We start from the raw sequence: 14,406 nt of genomic DNA, 5'->3' as shown, positions 1-14,406 counted from the left end.
GTAGTCAAAATCACAGACAGAAAGTAGAATGGTGGTTGCCAGGGCCTGGGGGGAGAAGGCAACAGGGAGTTAGTGTTTAATGGGTATAGAGTTTCTGTTTAGGTGGATGCGAAAGCTCAGGAGACAGATGATGGTGTTGACCTGAAATAGACTGCCAGATAGTTTCCCAGCAGTGATGGGTTTATTCAGGGTCAGCAGAGAATTGCAATTTGGGATCTGCAACCATGACGAGCCACACTGAAGTCGAGGGAAGGAAAAGGCTTTTACAGAGGGGGAAACGGAAGTTGGGAGAGCTGTAATAAACAAAGAGTCCCTGGCTTTTCATTGGCGAGTCCTTGCCAGGAAGCAGGAGTCTTTCTTCTTATGACTGGGCTCCCTGTGGTCGCAGAATATGAGAACTCCCCCTTCTGATCTCCCTACTCTATTTGAGGTACATGTTTGATTTTTTACGGTGGTGATGATTGTACAGCATTGTAAATGAACATAATGACACTGAACTGTACACTTAAAAATGGCTTAAATGGTAAACTTTGTTTTGTATATCTTAGCACACTGAAAAACATAAAAGGAGACACGCTGCAGTACTAAAAACTAAGATCCTTTAGCTTCAGAGACCCATAACAAGTGGAGATGTACACTCATGTGGAGTCGCCAAATTCATCATTTTGGTTTTATCTTATTTTTATGTGAACCTTAGCATCTAAGGGGGCTGGGGAGGCGTTGTCTATGGGGCCCGGGGGCTCCCCCATCGCCCATCCCCGCTGCCTTCAGCGTAAGTGACAGCACAACGGCCCAGAAACCGCATCCTTAAAAAGGGGGCTTCTCCCACTTAACCAGCCGCCCTCAGTGCCAACTGCCCGTTCAACTGTACGTTCTTCCAATCAAAGGGCCCCCTGGGTGATTTGACTGGCAGAGCCAACCACAACGCGTCTATTTCCTTTTGTCCCGCCCTCCCCTGCTTCCGACTGGCGGGTTTCAAAACAACGGGAGCCAATGAGAGTGGGCGCACGCCCGACGCGCCGGCCTTGACTGCAGGCGCGGCCTTTTGAAGAAGAACTGTAGCTGGGGAGTCATGGTGCAGCCGGGGCCCTCCGCCGCCGCGGGTGAGTATGACTTCGAGCCGCTGTGTCTTACGGCCGGGGACGAAGGGAGGCCCCCGAGTGAGTCCTTTAGGCGGAAGTGGCTGGTCCGCTCGCCTGCCTGCCTCTGCCCCTCCGTCGGCGTTTCCGGTCTAGGGGGCGCTGACCCGAGCCCAGGCCCTAGGCCCCGGTGAGAAGTCGGGGCCGGGGGTCGGGGAGGGTGTGCGCGGGGCCATGTGCCTCCCAGGCATCTTCCCAGTGACTCCCGCAGCAGCTCTGCAAGAAGCTGTCATTGTCACCTCGTTTGGGTAAAGAACCTGAGGCCCCTTGCCCGGGGTGGCACAGTCAGTAGGAAGCTAGGCGCTCCTGCGGCCCATATTTGGCTCCAGGCGGAGCCCGGGTGTGGCCCTCGGGGCAGCGCCGGCCGCCCGAGTAGTGACAGCTGTCAAGGAGGGTCTCACCCCGACGCGGAGCTCATCTCCTCGCAAGCCTGCGCGCCCTGGTGGAAGCTGATGGGTTAAACGTGCGCGGAGGCTGAAGGGCTCCCCGACCTCTTAGATGTGCCTGGAGCCCTTTGCTGACTTTCAGCATACTCCTGCTCAGGTGCCTGCCACCTGCTCCAAAATGCGTATAGTGTTTTGTTGGTTTCGGTAATAATGCATGTTGACTGTTTAGGCACTTTACACAGCAGCCTTTCAAGATGGGCATTTCTGCCGCATTTTAAAGGCTCAGCAGCAGCAAGGTTTGGTAACTTGCTAGAAGTCACAGAGCTGGGATTCCAGCCCCGTCTCTCAGTCTCCAACAGTCCTCTTGACACAGCTGTCTCCTAGGGATGCATCAGAGCCAGATATCAAAATACAGGGCATAAATACACTACCACGTGGAAAATAGATAGCTCCTGCTCTGTGATGGCCTAGTTGGGTGGGATGGGGGGGGCTGCCCAAGAGGGAGGGGATGTGTGTATGCGAATGGCTGATTCACTTGGCTCTGCGGCAGAAGCTAACACAACATTGTAAGGCAATTATACTCCAAAAACGAAAAACAAAAAAACCCCAAAAAACACAGGGCAACTCAGTTTAAATGAGGTTGAGTTGTTTTGCACCCCTATAGCTTTTTTTTTTTTTTTTTTAACCATTACTGAATTTTAGCCTTTTCCAACCACCCAGTCCCCTCACTGAGTCTCTGCCTCTGGACTCCCATAGTTCTTTCTTTGACCCTATTTTATGGCATTTAGATTTTGCCTTATATTGTAATTATTATTGTGTTTATTTTATCTCCACTACTAGATTGAAACTTCTTGAAGATGGAAATACTGACTTTTCATTCCCTCACAGATGCCTTGCTTAGAAAGTCACCATGTGGATAGATGTTTGCCATGAACCCCCTAACCTGGCCTATTTTGTCCTTAGTACCAAAGGAAACCGTGTAAAGGTTTGGGGTCAAAAGTCATCATCCCTGTTAGAAGGGATTAATAAAACAAGGCCCGGGCTTGCCAGCTTAGATGGGCCAGTAACAGAATCTCTTCAAGCAAAGCTTGATGTGTTGGAGCTGAGAACAGTGGCTGCGAGCAAGGGCTTTGGGTTTGGATAAACCTGGTTTCAAATCCTGGCTTAGCCACATGTTATCTGGGTAACTTTGGGCATATCATTTATCCTCTTTAAATTTCGGACTGTAAAATACTTCATAGGATTGTAGTGCAGATGAAAGGAAGTGTGTGTGACGACCTTTGTACGTGGCATATAAATGATATTGTTGATGTTAGTGTTAACCTGGAGGCCCATTTGTAGGGCTAGGGACTTTATAGCTTTATGGTCCAAAGCCAGAATCATTACAGAGAGGTGTCATCTTTTAGAATATAAATGAACTGGTTAGAATCTCACGCGTTTGTTTGCTCGCCTGTTTTGCAGAAGAGCGGCAGAGAAAGCTCCAGGAGTACCTAGCAGCCAAGGGAAAACTGAAGTGCCAAAACGCCAAGTGAGTTTGTCTCCCGCGGTTATGCACGTTTGCCCTGGTTGCTAATAGCAACTTAAAGCCTTTTCAAAACATAGCCCTTTTGTTTGCAGTCTACTCAGACTTGCCTTGGGATCCTATGATTATTCAAAAAGGGCATTTCCAGGCAAGCCATGACAAAGATGTTGGCAAAGATTTAAGCATTACTACTGTGACAGTCTCCAGAGGCGGGAGAGGAGGGTCTACAATATCACCTGCAGTGCTGCAAGCTTTTCCTGTCCCTGCTGCGTTTCCTGGGAGAGCGATTCTTGTGAAGGCAATGTTTGGCCGAGGAGTTGAGTGACCCTGGTTCTGGTGCCTCTCTCTAAAGCAGGAGAGCCGGTTCAGTCCATCCTCCATAAGCTGCACACCCACATCCTCCAGCCTGACAGTGCTCTTTGGTCTCCCTCTTAGCACTTACTCTTGAGGTAAACGGAATAGGACTGCTTCACTTTGATCTTTTGTCAACATCTTGTCATCTAAATGGTGTTATCTCACTTGCCTTAGCATTGATATGTTTTTCTACCCAACATGTTGCTAAATTTTTATTTGAAAACCAATTTTTACAAAGTTAGCTTTCACCCTTTGTTTTAGTTTCTTTTTACTTTGGGTTTTTACTCGACTCTATTTCCTTGATTAAATAAACCTAATTCATGTAGTCAACATATATTTATTTAATACCTATAATGTATCAGTCACTCTTGCTTCTGAAGGTATGCGCTCCCTGCCTTCCCAGGACTTACATACATCCAAGATGGGAGAAACAAGCGTCAAGTCGTGATCAAAGTCCCTGTTAGTCTTGTCAGTTTATGATCTGTGAAGACTGAGTCTAAATTCTCTGTTTTTCTCTTTTTTTTGCATTTTATCTCTCACTAGCTAGATTTCATATGTGCCTCAGTATTTTTTATTTATATCACTTTCCCCACCTGAAAATTCACTATGTGAAGATACTTAAAAAACAAGCAAGTTTTTTTCTTACTTATAGTTGATTTAATATAAATGAATTTATTTACAAAACAGAAACAGATTCACAGTCATAGAAAACAAGCTTTTTAAAGGAGCATTTAATTATCTTATTTGGCATTGAATCTCTAGTGCCTGGCACATTGCAGTGTTCCCGGAATGATGTTCCACTGAGTAAGGCTATGCAGATATGAAGAAAACACATATTTTATTAATACTGTTAGAATGTTATGTTTATGCATAGGACATCTATGAAAGGATCACAGAAAAAAACGGGCAACAGTGGTTGTGGTCGCTGAGGAGTAGAATAATAGGACTGAGGAAGGGATGATAAGGAGACTTTCTATCAATCATAATTTTTGAATTTTTTTTTACCATATATGGAAATTCTAATGCTTTAAAATTCTAACCATAAAAATTTTTAATCACTGTACTGTTAAGCACTGTACTTCCCAAGCCTTGCTGATTCTTCTGTACAAAGAATTAATCATCTTTCATCTTTTATAGGCCTTATCTAAAAGCCAAGAATAATTGCCCGAATCCACCACCTTCTAAATCTGTAAGTAGAAATTAGTCTTTTAAAAAATATCCGTTTTGGATGATTAGCAATAAAAATAACAAACATGTTAACAACCTAAAGAACATGTTTTTCAAAGGTATTTACATAAATATAAGAACAGTTTGGTTTAGTAAGCAATAGTATCATTTTTTGAAAAGTACAACATACTATAGTTCAGTTTATTAGCCAAAAAAAATCTTTAAGTGCACTTTTGTCCTCTTAACGTTTATTGAATACTTACTATGTGTCTGGATCTTTTCTGACTTGCATTAACTCCTTGAGTCCTTACAACCTTATGAGGTAGGACTATTAGTAGCCCATTTTACAGATGAGGGAACTGAGTCACAGAAGGGTTAAGTTCCCAAGGTCACATAGTTATTAATCTCTTAATAGGTTGATAGGCTGAGAGCCCATGGTCTTAACTACTTTGGTATGCTGCCATGAAGTTAAATAGCTCAGTAGTCATTAAAAGAGAACATCTGTGTTGGATCTTCCAAGGTACTTAGCAAACCTGTGCTTCCCAATCAGTTCGGTTCAGCTAGACTGGAAGGAATGATAAAAAGATCCTAACATACTTAAGGTTTTAAAATGGGAGAAATTATCCTCCTGAAAATGGCACAAATTGTTCATCTGCAATAAAATAATCAATAAAAATCCCAACTTTAATTTTTAAAACCATAGTTTTATCTAAGTTCAAGTGTAATTGAAATAATGTTGCCCAAAGTGTGACACTGGTGCCAATTTTCATAAGTTTTAATGATTCGTTCATTAAATGTACACAGACACACACACGTATACATATATACCTATATGCATAGGCATGTATCTATCATATATAGATTATATATGTTATGTGTACACGTGACATCATTAGACACTGTGGAGGATAGGAAATGCATAGAAAGCAAAAGTGGTGCATGATGATGTGAACAGTTGAGAATTACTGGGCTAGACTCTTTTTTTATCTTTATTTTTTATTTATTTACTTTTGGCTGTGTTGGGCCTTCATTGCTGCGCAGGCTTTCTCTAGTTGCGGAGAATGGGGGTTACTCTTCGTTGTAGCGCGTGGACTTCTCATTGAGGTAGCTTCTCTTGTTGCAGAGCACGGGCTCTAGGCGCGCAGGCTTCAGTAGTTGTGTCATGTGGGCTCAGTAGTTGTAGCTCATGGGCTCTAGAGCACAGGCTCAGTAGTTGTGGCGCATGGACTTAGTTGCTCTGCGGCATGTGGGATCTTCCCGGACCAGGGAATGAACCCGTGTCCCCTGCATTGGCAGGTGAATTCTTCACCACTGCGCCACCAGGGAAGCCCCTGGGTTAGACTTCTGCTTTAGGAAGATTTAACTGGTATAGCATGCAAGGCTTAAAAACTCTGTTGGAAGGGGCCCTCATTAAGAGCTCCCAGAAGGTTCGCTCGAAGCTGACAATACTGATTTCAGTAAATCATCTCTTAAATGAGGTGATACCTACCCTTTACGGTAGATATCACAGTAGTGAAGATAAAAATGAAGTGGGGAAGGCAATTATGGGACTTGGGAGAAACTCAACGTACTAGGCAAATAACTCATCATTACAATTGTATAAGGCTTCACAATTTATAAAACATTTTTTATATATAACCGTAAGAGTTAACATTTGAGTACTTGTTATTATGCAGATACTGGATGAGACACCTTACATACAATATCTCAATTAATATTCAAAACAACGCTATAAGCAGGGTGGTCATATGATTTAATGTCCAGAGACCTTTTGAGAGTAAAAGGAAGTGCTATTAATATGTTGGGCCAACAGGCATAAATCAAAACTATCTTGCAAAAGCCAGGACTTTATAGCACCTTCCCCAGATTATAGATATTATTATTCCCATTTTACAAATGAGAGGACTGAGGCTCAAGGAGATTGGCCACATTTATACAGCCAATAAGGACCTGAACAAAGCTTTTCTGGCATACTCTTAGTGTACTGTTACCATGCCTCACTTTTTGAAATTAACAGCCTCACCATAACTGTTTCAGGTTTCATTCTGGCACACAAAGGAACACACAAAAGAAGTTTTTCATTTTCTGTTCCTATTAGGAGTTTTAACATATTTGAAAAGATTCCTTGGAGCCATCCTCTTGGATTTATTGAGAAACAGTAATGTATAATAGTTAAGAAATTGCCTTGGTCCAAATCTTGACTCCTTTGTTTTCTAGCTCAGGGACCTTGGGCAAGTTATTTAACTTCATCTGTGAGATGGGAACAATAGGAGGTTTCTCATAGAGTTGTTTGAAAGGATTGAGTTAATGCAGATTGAAGTACATTTAGAAGTGTCTGCATATTGGGATATATGTTCCTCTGGAGGTGCATAAAGCATCTCCAGCAGGTACACATTTTAACAGAACCAATTTCCACATCTTCAACTTCCGTATGTGCTTTTGCCCAAAATTGATTTGTCGTCGAATGTGCTTCAGTTTCTCCTTTCCCACCTCCCTTGACACTCCCTTGTCATCCTTCTTCCACTTTTCAGTTCTTTCTCTGCTTGTTTTGCCCAGGGATGGAAATATGTACCTCCAAAGTACAAAATCAAGGGACAATTTGAAATAATGGTGGTGATGTTCAGAAAGCCTTTTGCAGTTCAAGCAGCTTCCAGTTCTTTGCATTCAACATTGTCATGTGGAAGAACATTAAAAATAATTTTTTGCTGAGAGATCACTGCATGACTTTTAGCATATGCCTCTGGATGAGTTCAAAGAATTGACTGTAATTGCTGTAACAAAACATCTTCTATTCCCATCTACTTGATAATATGCACAAATTTTCTGAGTTTTTATTTAAAAAGCCAAAGGAATAAAACTGATGAAGACCTCTGTCTCATTCTAGCAATAAATAATATAATGTCTTCCAGTGAATACATGAACTAATTGTGGGGGGAAACCTCCAGCCAACTCACTAAGAGATATTTCCATTTCTTTATGAAAAAGTATTTTACTCTTTATACTTAATAATTATTGATCAAAATTGGTAACATTTATCTTCTTTTGCTGAATTACTTATAGTTATGGTAAATACAGATTAAGGTAAACTTATAGACATATATTTGTTGAGAAGTATGATAGGGTAATGGATTATAAACTTCCAAGCACAAATATCTAGTATAAAAATTTTGTGGTGAACTGGAATGAGAACAGACCAGGAGAAAAAAGAAAGGTATTATCTTTTCAGTTGTTAAAGAAGAGTGTGTTTCTATAGTTTTTAAATGGATTATAGTGGGTATCAAATTTCATTTCATCTTGAAATGTCAGTATTGACAGTGTGCCTGAAACTACATATTTGCAGCTATTTAAACTAATGATGAAAAATGTTAGCTATTAACTTTTAAAAGTATAGGAGGGCACAGAGTTTGTCAAAATTATGTTGGGAGTATATGAACAAAAATGCTTGAAAACCACCAATCAGATGAGCTTTATAATCCCTCCCAGCCCTATTACAGCCCTCATGTCTTCGTATCATAATTTTCTGGTAGCACTCCTCAGGGGCATGTGTCATCTTGTCATCTTCGTATCCCCTTGCAGTCTAGCACAGTGCCTAGTACAGATGCAGTGAATCTCTCCTGATTTAAACCCTAGTCATATCCTTTGTGAGTTTTCTCCCTTCTCTGGCTTCATATGTACAGAATGAAGTGACCAAATTCAATTTGTGTCACTTGTTCCTTCTTGTACATTCTTTGTTTTTTTTTTTAATCAGATCTATTTGACGTGAGTTGTCTGAGGCCAGGAGTCAGAGACTGAAGTTCTATCCCCAACCCTGCCTCTTAACACCCTGCCTGACCTTGGGCAGCTCACGTTCCCTCTCAGATGAAGGGGCTCAATTTAATGATCTCCAAAATCCCTTCCAGCTCGAATGGTGTGTATTTGCCTATTGATTGCAGGCTATTCTGCTAGCCTAATGACTCTTCTAAGCCTAGTTTTTCTCTCAATGAAGTACTTGAAACTAACTGCATGACCAGTTCTACCACTTACAGTAAGTTAGCAAGGCCAGGCTGATCTAAAATAAAGATATAAAAACTGTACAAGAGAGAAAATATTTGCAAATCTTATATATGATAAAGATCTAGGACCCAGGATAAATAAAGCACTCTTACAACTCAACAATAAAAAGACAGCCCAATTTCTAAATGGACAAAGGATCTGAATAGAAATTTCTCCAAAGAAAGTATACAAATGGGAAATAAGGACATGAAAAGATGCTCAACATTAGGGAAATGCAAATAAAAATCACAGTGAGATACCACTTCACACCCACTAGGATGGTTATAATCAAAAAGACAGATAATATGTGTTGGGGAGGATGTGGAGAAATTAGAACCCCTATGCATTACTGGTGGGAATGTAAAATGGTGCAGTACCTTTGGAAAATAGTTTGACAGTTCCTCAGAAGTTAATCATAGAGCTACCGTATGACCCAGCAATTCCACTCCTAGATATATACCCAAGAGAGTTGAAAACAGAGATACACACACACACACAAACACAAAACTTATAGCAAATATTCATAGCAACATTATTCATAATAGCCAGAAGGTGGAAATGACCCAGATGTCCATCAATTGAATAGATAACCAAAATGTGACATAGCCATAAAATGGAATATTTATTCAGCCATAAAAAGAAGTGACGTGCCTGTGTGGGGGCGAGGAATATAGGGGAAGTCTCTGTACTTCCACTCAATTTTGCTTTGATCTAAAACTGCTCTACAAATGAAGTGGGTTTTTTTGGTTTTTTTGGATTTTTTGTTTTTTGGGGTTTTTTTGTTTGTTTTTTTTTAGGTACGCAGGCCTCTCACTGTTGTGGCCTCTCCCGTTGCAGAGCACAGGCTCCGGATGCGCAGGCTCAGCGGCCATGGCTCACGGGCCCAGCCGCTCCACAGCACGTGGGATCCTCCCAGACCGGGGCACGAACCCGTGTCCCCTGCATCGGCAGGCGGACTCTCAACCACTGCGCCACCAGGGAAGCCCTAAAGTTTATTATTTAAAAAATAGAGCAATGAAGTGCTGATACATGCCACAACACGGGTGAATCTCAAAAACATTATGCTAAGTGGAAGAAGCCAGATTCGAAAGGCCGCATATTATATGATTCCATTTATATGAAATGTCCAGAATAGGCAAATTTATAGAGACAGAAAATAGATTACTGGTTGTCCAGATCCGTGGGGAGGAGGAAATGGGGAGTGACTTCTAACAAATGTGGGATTTCTTTCTGCAGTGATGAAAATGTTCTGGAATTAGTGGCGATGGTTGTACAGTCTTTTGAATATACTAAAACCCACTGAATTGTATGCTTTAAAATGGTGAATGGGGTACAAATTATATGCCGATTTTTTTTTAATATACAAAAAAGAACGAGTAAGGAATAGCACATAATTGGAAAGTTTATACCAACATCCCTGCCTCTTCAGTAAGCAGTAATGAGCAATAATGGGGAGAGCCGAGGTTGATGTAAATGTTGGGGCTCAAGGAGTAACCCAGCTGTGGCCGCGTGAGCACACCGTCTGTCTCTCTGCCTCCCGCCCCCTGCGCTCCCCTAGAGTACCCATGAGCAACAGTGCACATGCCCAGGCCATCCTAGGGTGGCCATCTCTTCGCCCTTAAGGACAAGTGGTTCTAGTTACAGACGTCCTTTACACGTTCACAAAGCTTACATAGTAATTATTCATCATATTATCAAACCAAAAATAGAGGACAGTAACTCTAGCACTGCCATATCTTTCCCTGGATAGTCTACAAATCTCTGCCAAATTCTCCTTTCTGAGTAACTGCGTTCAATGCAGACGCTGCAGAATCCACAGTGGCCTGTCCCTGTTATTTACCATATTAATTCTAAACACCCCTCCCTAGTTTTAAAAGTTCTCTGCAACCTAGTCCTACCTTTCTTATCCAAAATTAAATCACATGACTGAAATATTTACTTGTTAATAATGTACAATCTAACCTTAAAACCCTTTCCTGACTTCACAAATATGACTGACTTTCTGCTGAGATGTTAGGTACTTATTCAGAACTGTTCCAGAGTATCTCAGGACTCCCAGCATATCCATACCACTGATCTCCAGGATGAGACAAAGTTTCTTGAGTGACACTCTGACCTTTACAAAGGCAGTGTTGTTTTAAGAAAATTAGTGTAGCAATGCAAAGTACTAGGAGGAACTTGGGAGGTACCCTAACATAAGTCTATTATGTATGTATCTTTCCAGAGTCCCTAGAATGACACTTCACTTGGATATAATGGGCATTCAGCAAGTACCTGTTTGATGGAGCCAAATTTATTTTTTTAAACAGCAATTTTTATGTGTTCACTGCATCTCTGCTGAATTCTATCAAGCTAAAAGATTCTAATGTATTTCTAATAGGAGCTCCAGTTATAAAAATCATCTATTAGTGAGTCTTTTATTTTCTCAGGGTTCAATTCTCTTAAATGAAATTATAAACAAAATAACTAGTTTTTTTATTTTAAAAACAGTGGACTGTTGTTATGAGTTAACTTTTTTTATATCTTTCTCTGTCTTTTTAGACTATTAGACCTAAAAAGGATGTTACCAACCATGTTGCTTTGCCTGTCAAAGCTACAAGACCCATCAGCATTAAACATCAGTCCAGACCTGCCAGTATCACAGGGTCCCAGAGGCCAAAGTTGGAGCCACCAAAACTTCTGGGCAGAAAAAGGCTCACTTCAGAATGTGTTTCTTCTAACCCAAACCGTAAGCCTTCCGGAAGTAGTCAACACCACCATGAATTTGGATCATCCACTACTAGAGAACTGTCAAGAGAAACCACGGGGTCACTTAATATACAGGAATTGAAAACTAAAAAGCAGCAGGTAACACAACAAGGAACTGCTAAATGTACAGACTCTGTGGACAACACCCATGTCGGAGATGAATCCTTGGGCAGCTGTCTAAAAGAGACGAACAAGGAGAGCTCGCCCCAGATCTTACCAGACTCTGGGAGGAAGCCACATCCCGAATTAGGCACCGTCAGTAAGCCGAAAACTAATCAAACCAAGAGCAGTGTGGCTCCTACTAAAGAAGTCTTGGGCAAAAGGTCAGTGCACAGTGCTGTTCTGAAAGACAGAGCCAACAAACAATTCCTCGAAGACACACAGATCAGGATTCCACCAGAGAAGGCTCAGCAACTCTCTAGAGGAACAGATCTTGCAAGACCAGGGGGAAAACCCCCAAAAACAGTTTCCTCTCACTTTGTCCAGACACTTAACAGGACTCAGGCATCAAAGAAAACAGTGGTTAAGGACATAAAGAATATAAAGGTTAATAGGGGTAAGTATGAAAGACCAAATGAAACTAAGTTACAGTCACGCACTGTTACTGAACAGAAAGTAAAACATAGCAAACCCAGCACATACCCCAAAGTGCTTCAAAGAGGATGTAACAACAGACATCCAAACACAAAGCAAGATCATAAACCCACGCAAGCTTGTTGTAGACGTCGGACATCATATGTACTGCAAAAATCAAAAGCCATAAGCCAAAGGCCTAATTTGACAGTTGGCAGCTTTAACTCAGTCATTCCAAGCACCCCTAGCATAAGAGCAAATGGAGCCAAAGGGAATAAATGCAACAACAGCTGTCAACAAAAAGCACGGACTTTGGACTCCAAGTTGAAAAGGGCTCTTCCCCAGAACTGTTTTCTAAACAAGACAGCTCCCAGAACTCAAGCTGGTGGCACAACCGTAAATGGAAGAGGACTCCCAAATGGGACCCAAACTAATCCAAGTAAGAAGACCACAGCAGAGGATCGAAGGTACTTTATTTTAATTCCAAAATTTTGCAAAGTAAGATGACTAGGCAAATTGACCATCAGGAGTGCTAAAGTCAGGAGATGGGTCATAAATAATGGCTCCTGAGTAATTTTTAGCTGTAACTCTGAAAAACAGACAAAGCAAATATGAAGACTTGATAGAGCTGGGTGGTACATACATGTGTTCAAATTGTTCTCTGTAATTTTCTGTATGCTTGAAATAATTTATTTTTTAAAAAAGAAATTGAAACAGAATAGTTGGATAAGAAGTAGAGGTTGCAGAGGTAGACCATTCATGCAAGAAGTGCCCTGCAGGGACTGAACAGCAACAGAAGAGGCAGGGTAGGAGGAGCCAGAGTAGTGAACTTACACCGCTAGGAAGTGCGGACATGGTAGCCCCTTGTCAAGCCAACTAATGTGAAATCCGAAAAGTTATCAGAGAAGAAGGAGCAGGAAACTTCTATGAGTCTGAACAGGCCAAGTTTTGGAAAGTACGCTAAGGCAGAGAGAAGTAATCAGTTCACATACAGAGTTCAGATGTTAGAAGTCAGAATCTCAGGCTGCTGGGAGTTAACATTAACATGTGTGATGCTTGAAACTGAGCCAAAGGATTTCATACACTTTCTGAACAGGACCAGACATATTCTGATGATGTGGTGAACCTCCCAGGAGAAGCACCTCTGTACACTGGATTGGAGTAGAAAATAAGGAGATTCCTGGCAAGGGCAAAAGGAACATGTAAAATTAGATGGTAGCTAAAAGGTATAGCAGAGTGAAGTGAGGGCAGGATTTATTCTCTGAATACAGCCCTGAACACCACTGACAAGCTCTCTGCCCTCCTGAAGAGACAGAAAATAACTTAATTCAGGGTGATGCGATTGAGAGAGGGAGGCTGGGATGACTTTAGATAGAAAGGTCAGGGGAGGTACTTTGAACAGTGACATCTGGACTGGGAAAAGGACAGTGACAGAGGGCTTCCCTGGTGGCGCAGTGGTTGAGAGTCCGCCTGCCGATGCAGGGGACACGGGTTCATGCCCCGGACCGGGAAGATCCCACATGCCACAGAGCGGCTGGGCCTGTGAGCCATGGCCGCTGAGCCTGCACGTCCGGAGCCTGTGCTCTGCAGTGGGAAAGGCCACAACAGTGAGAGAGGCCCGCGTACCACAAAAAAAAAGGACAGTGACAGGAAGAAGGATGAGTCTTCTGAGCAAAAAGAAAACTGAATGAAAAGGCCTTGAGCTGGTGAATGAGGAGGTCAGGGTCCCTACCCTGGAGCTTTGCAATGTAGACCAGATAACAGACGATGGATCCTAAGACAGATTACAGCTGGGCCAAGTTTGATGACAAAAAATAGGAGGAGTCTGTGGAGAAGGATAGATCACTCTCTCATTCCTCGAGTGTTCCTTTAGCACCTACACTGGGAGATACAGTGATCAGCATACAGTCATAGTCTACTATTATGGAACATTTTTTCTGGTGTATATATGGAAAGTACTAGAATAATAAAGCCAGCTCCTAGGAATATGTTAGCTTTAGAAAAAGCAAGTTCCCTCTTCATTTATGATTAGAAGCAAGGCTAAGGAGATAAGAAGAATGCTGGGAACATAGGGGAAACACATGCCAGATGACTCAGCTTCTGTCATGAAGCCGGTGAAGGTAAAGGGGAAGCAGTTAGGGCTGATATAAGCACTGTGTGGACTGTGCTGAGAAATCAAGGGAGAAACAAGAGAGTTAATAGTTACTGGTTTTCTCGGGGGCTTCCCTGGTGGTGCAATGGTTAAGAATCCGCCTGCCAGTGCAGGGGACACGGGTTCAAGTCCTGGTCTGGGAAGATCCCACATGCCACGGAGCCGCTAAGCCCGTGCGCCACAACTACTGAGCCTGCACTCTAGAGCCCATGAGCCACAACTACTGAGCGCACGTGCCATGACTACTGAAGCCCGCACGCCTAGAGCCCCTGCTCTGCAACAAGAGAAGCCACTGCAGTGAGAAGCATGGCGCACCGCAACGAAGAGTAGCCC

The 14,406-nt window shown here is 42.3% G+C and overlaps 1 protein-coding gene across 2 annotated transcripts in view; it reads left to right on the top strand.

Moving 5' to 3' along the window:
• Positions 1-1,036: 1,036 nt before the first annotated feature.
• CKAP2L (cytoskeleton associated protein 2 like) overlaps positions 1,037-14,406 on the top strand; it is a 30,989-nt gene continuing 17,619 nt past the window's right edge. The window contains exons 1-4 of one of the 2 annotated variants that reach the window (XM_079941621.1): positions 1,037-1,103; positions 2,987-3,053; positions 4,539-4,590; positions 11,142-12,388. In XM_079941621.1, the coding sequence (XP_079797747.1) occupies positions 1,073-1,103; positions 2,987-3,053; positions 4,539-4,590; positions 11,142-12,388 (1,397 nt within the window). In that variant the 5' untranslated portion in view covers positions 1,037-1,072. The remainder of the gene's footprint in view (positions 1,104-2,986; positions 3,054-4,538; positions 4,591-11,141; positions 12,389-14,406) is intronic. The other variant, XM_079941622.1, reaches the window with a different exon arrangement.

Source organism: Stenella coeruleoalba, assembly GCF_951394435.1.
Source record: "Stenella coeruleoalba genome assembly, chromosome: 13".
Lineage (NCBI taxonomy): Eukaryota > Metazoa > Chordata > Mammalia > Artiodactyla > Delphinidae > Stenella > Stenella coeruleoalba.
The sequence above is the reverse complement of the archived record's forward strand: the minus strand, read 5'-3'. Positions and strand labels throughout refer to the sequence as shown.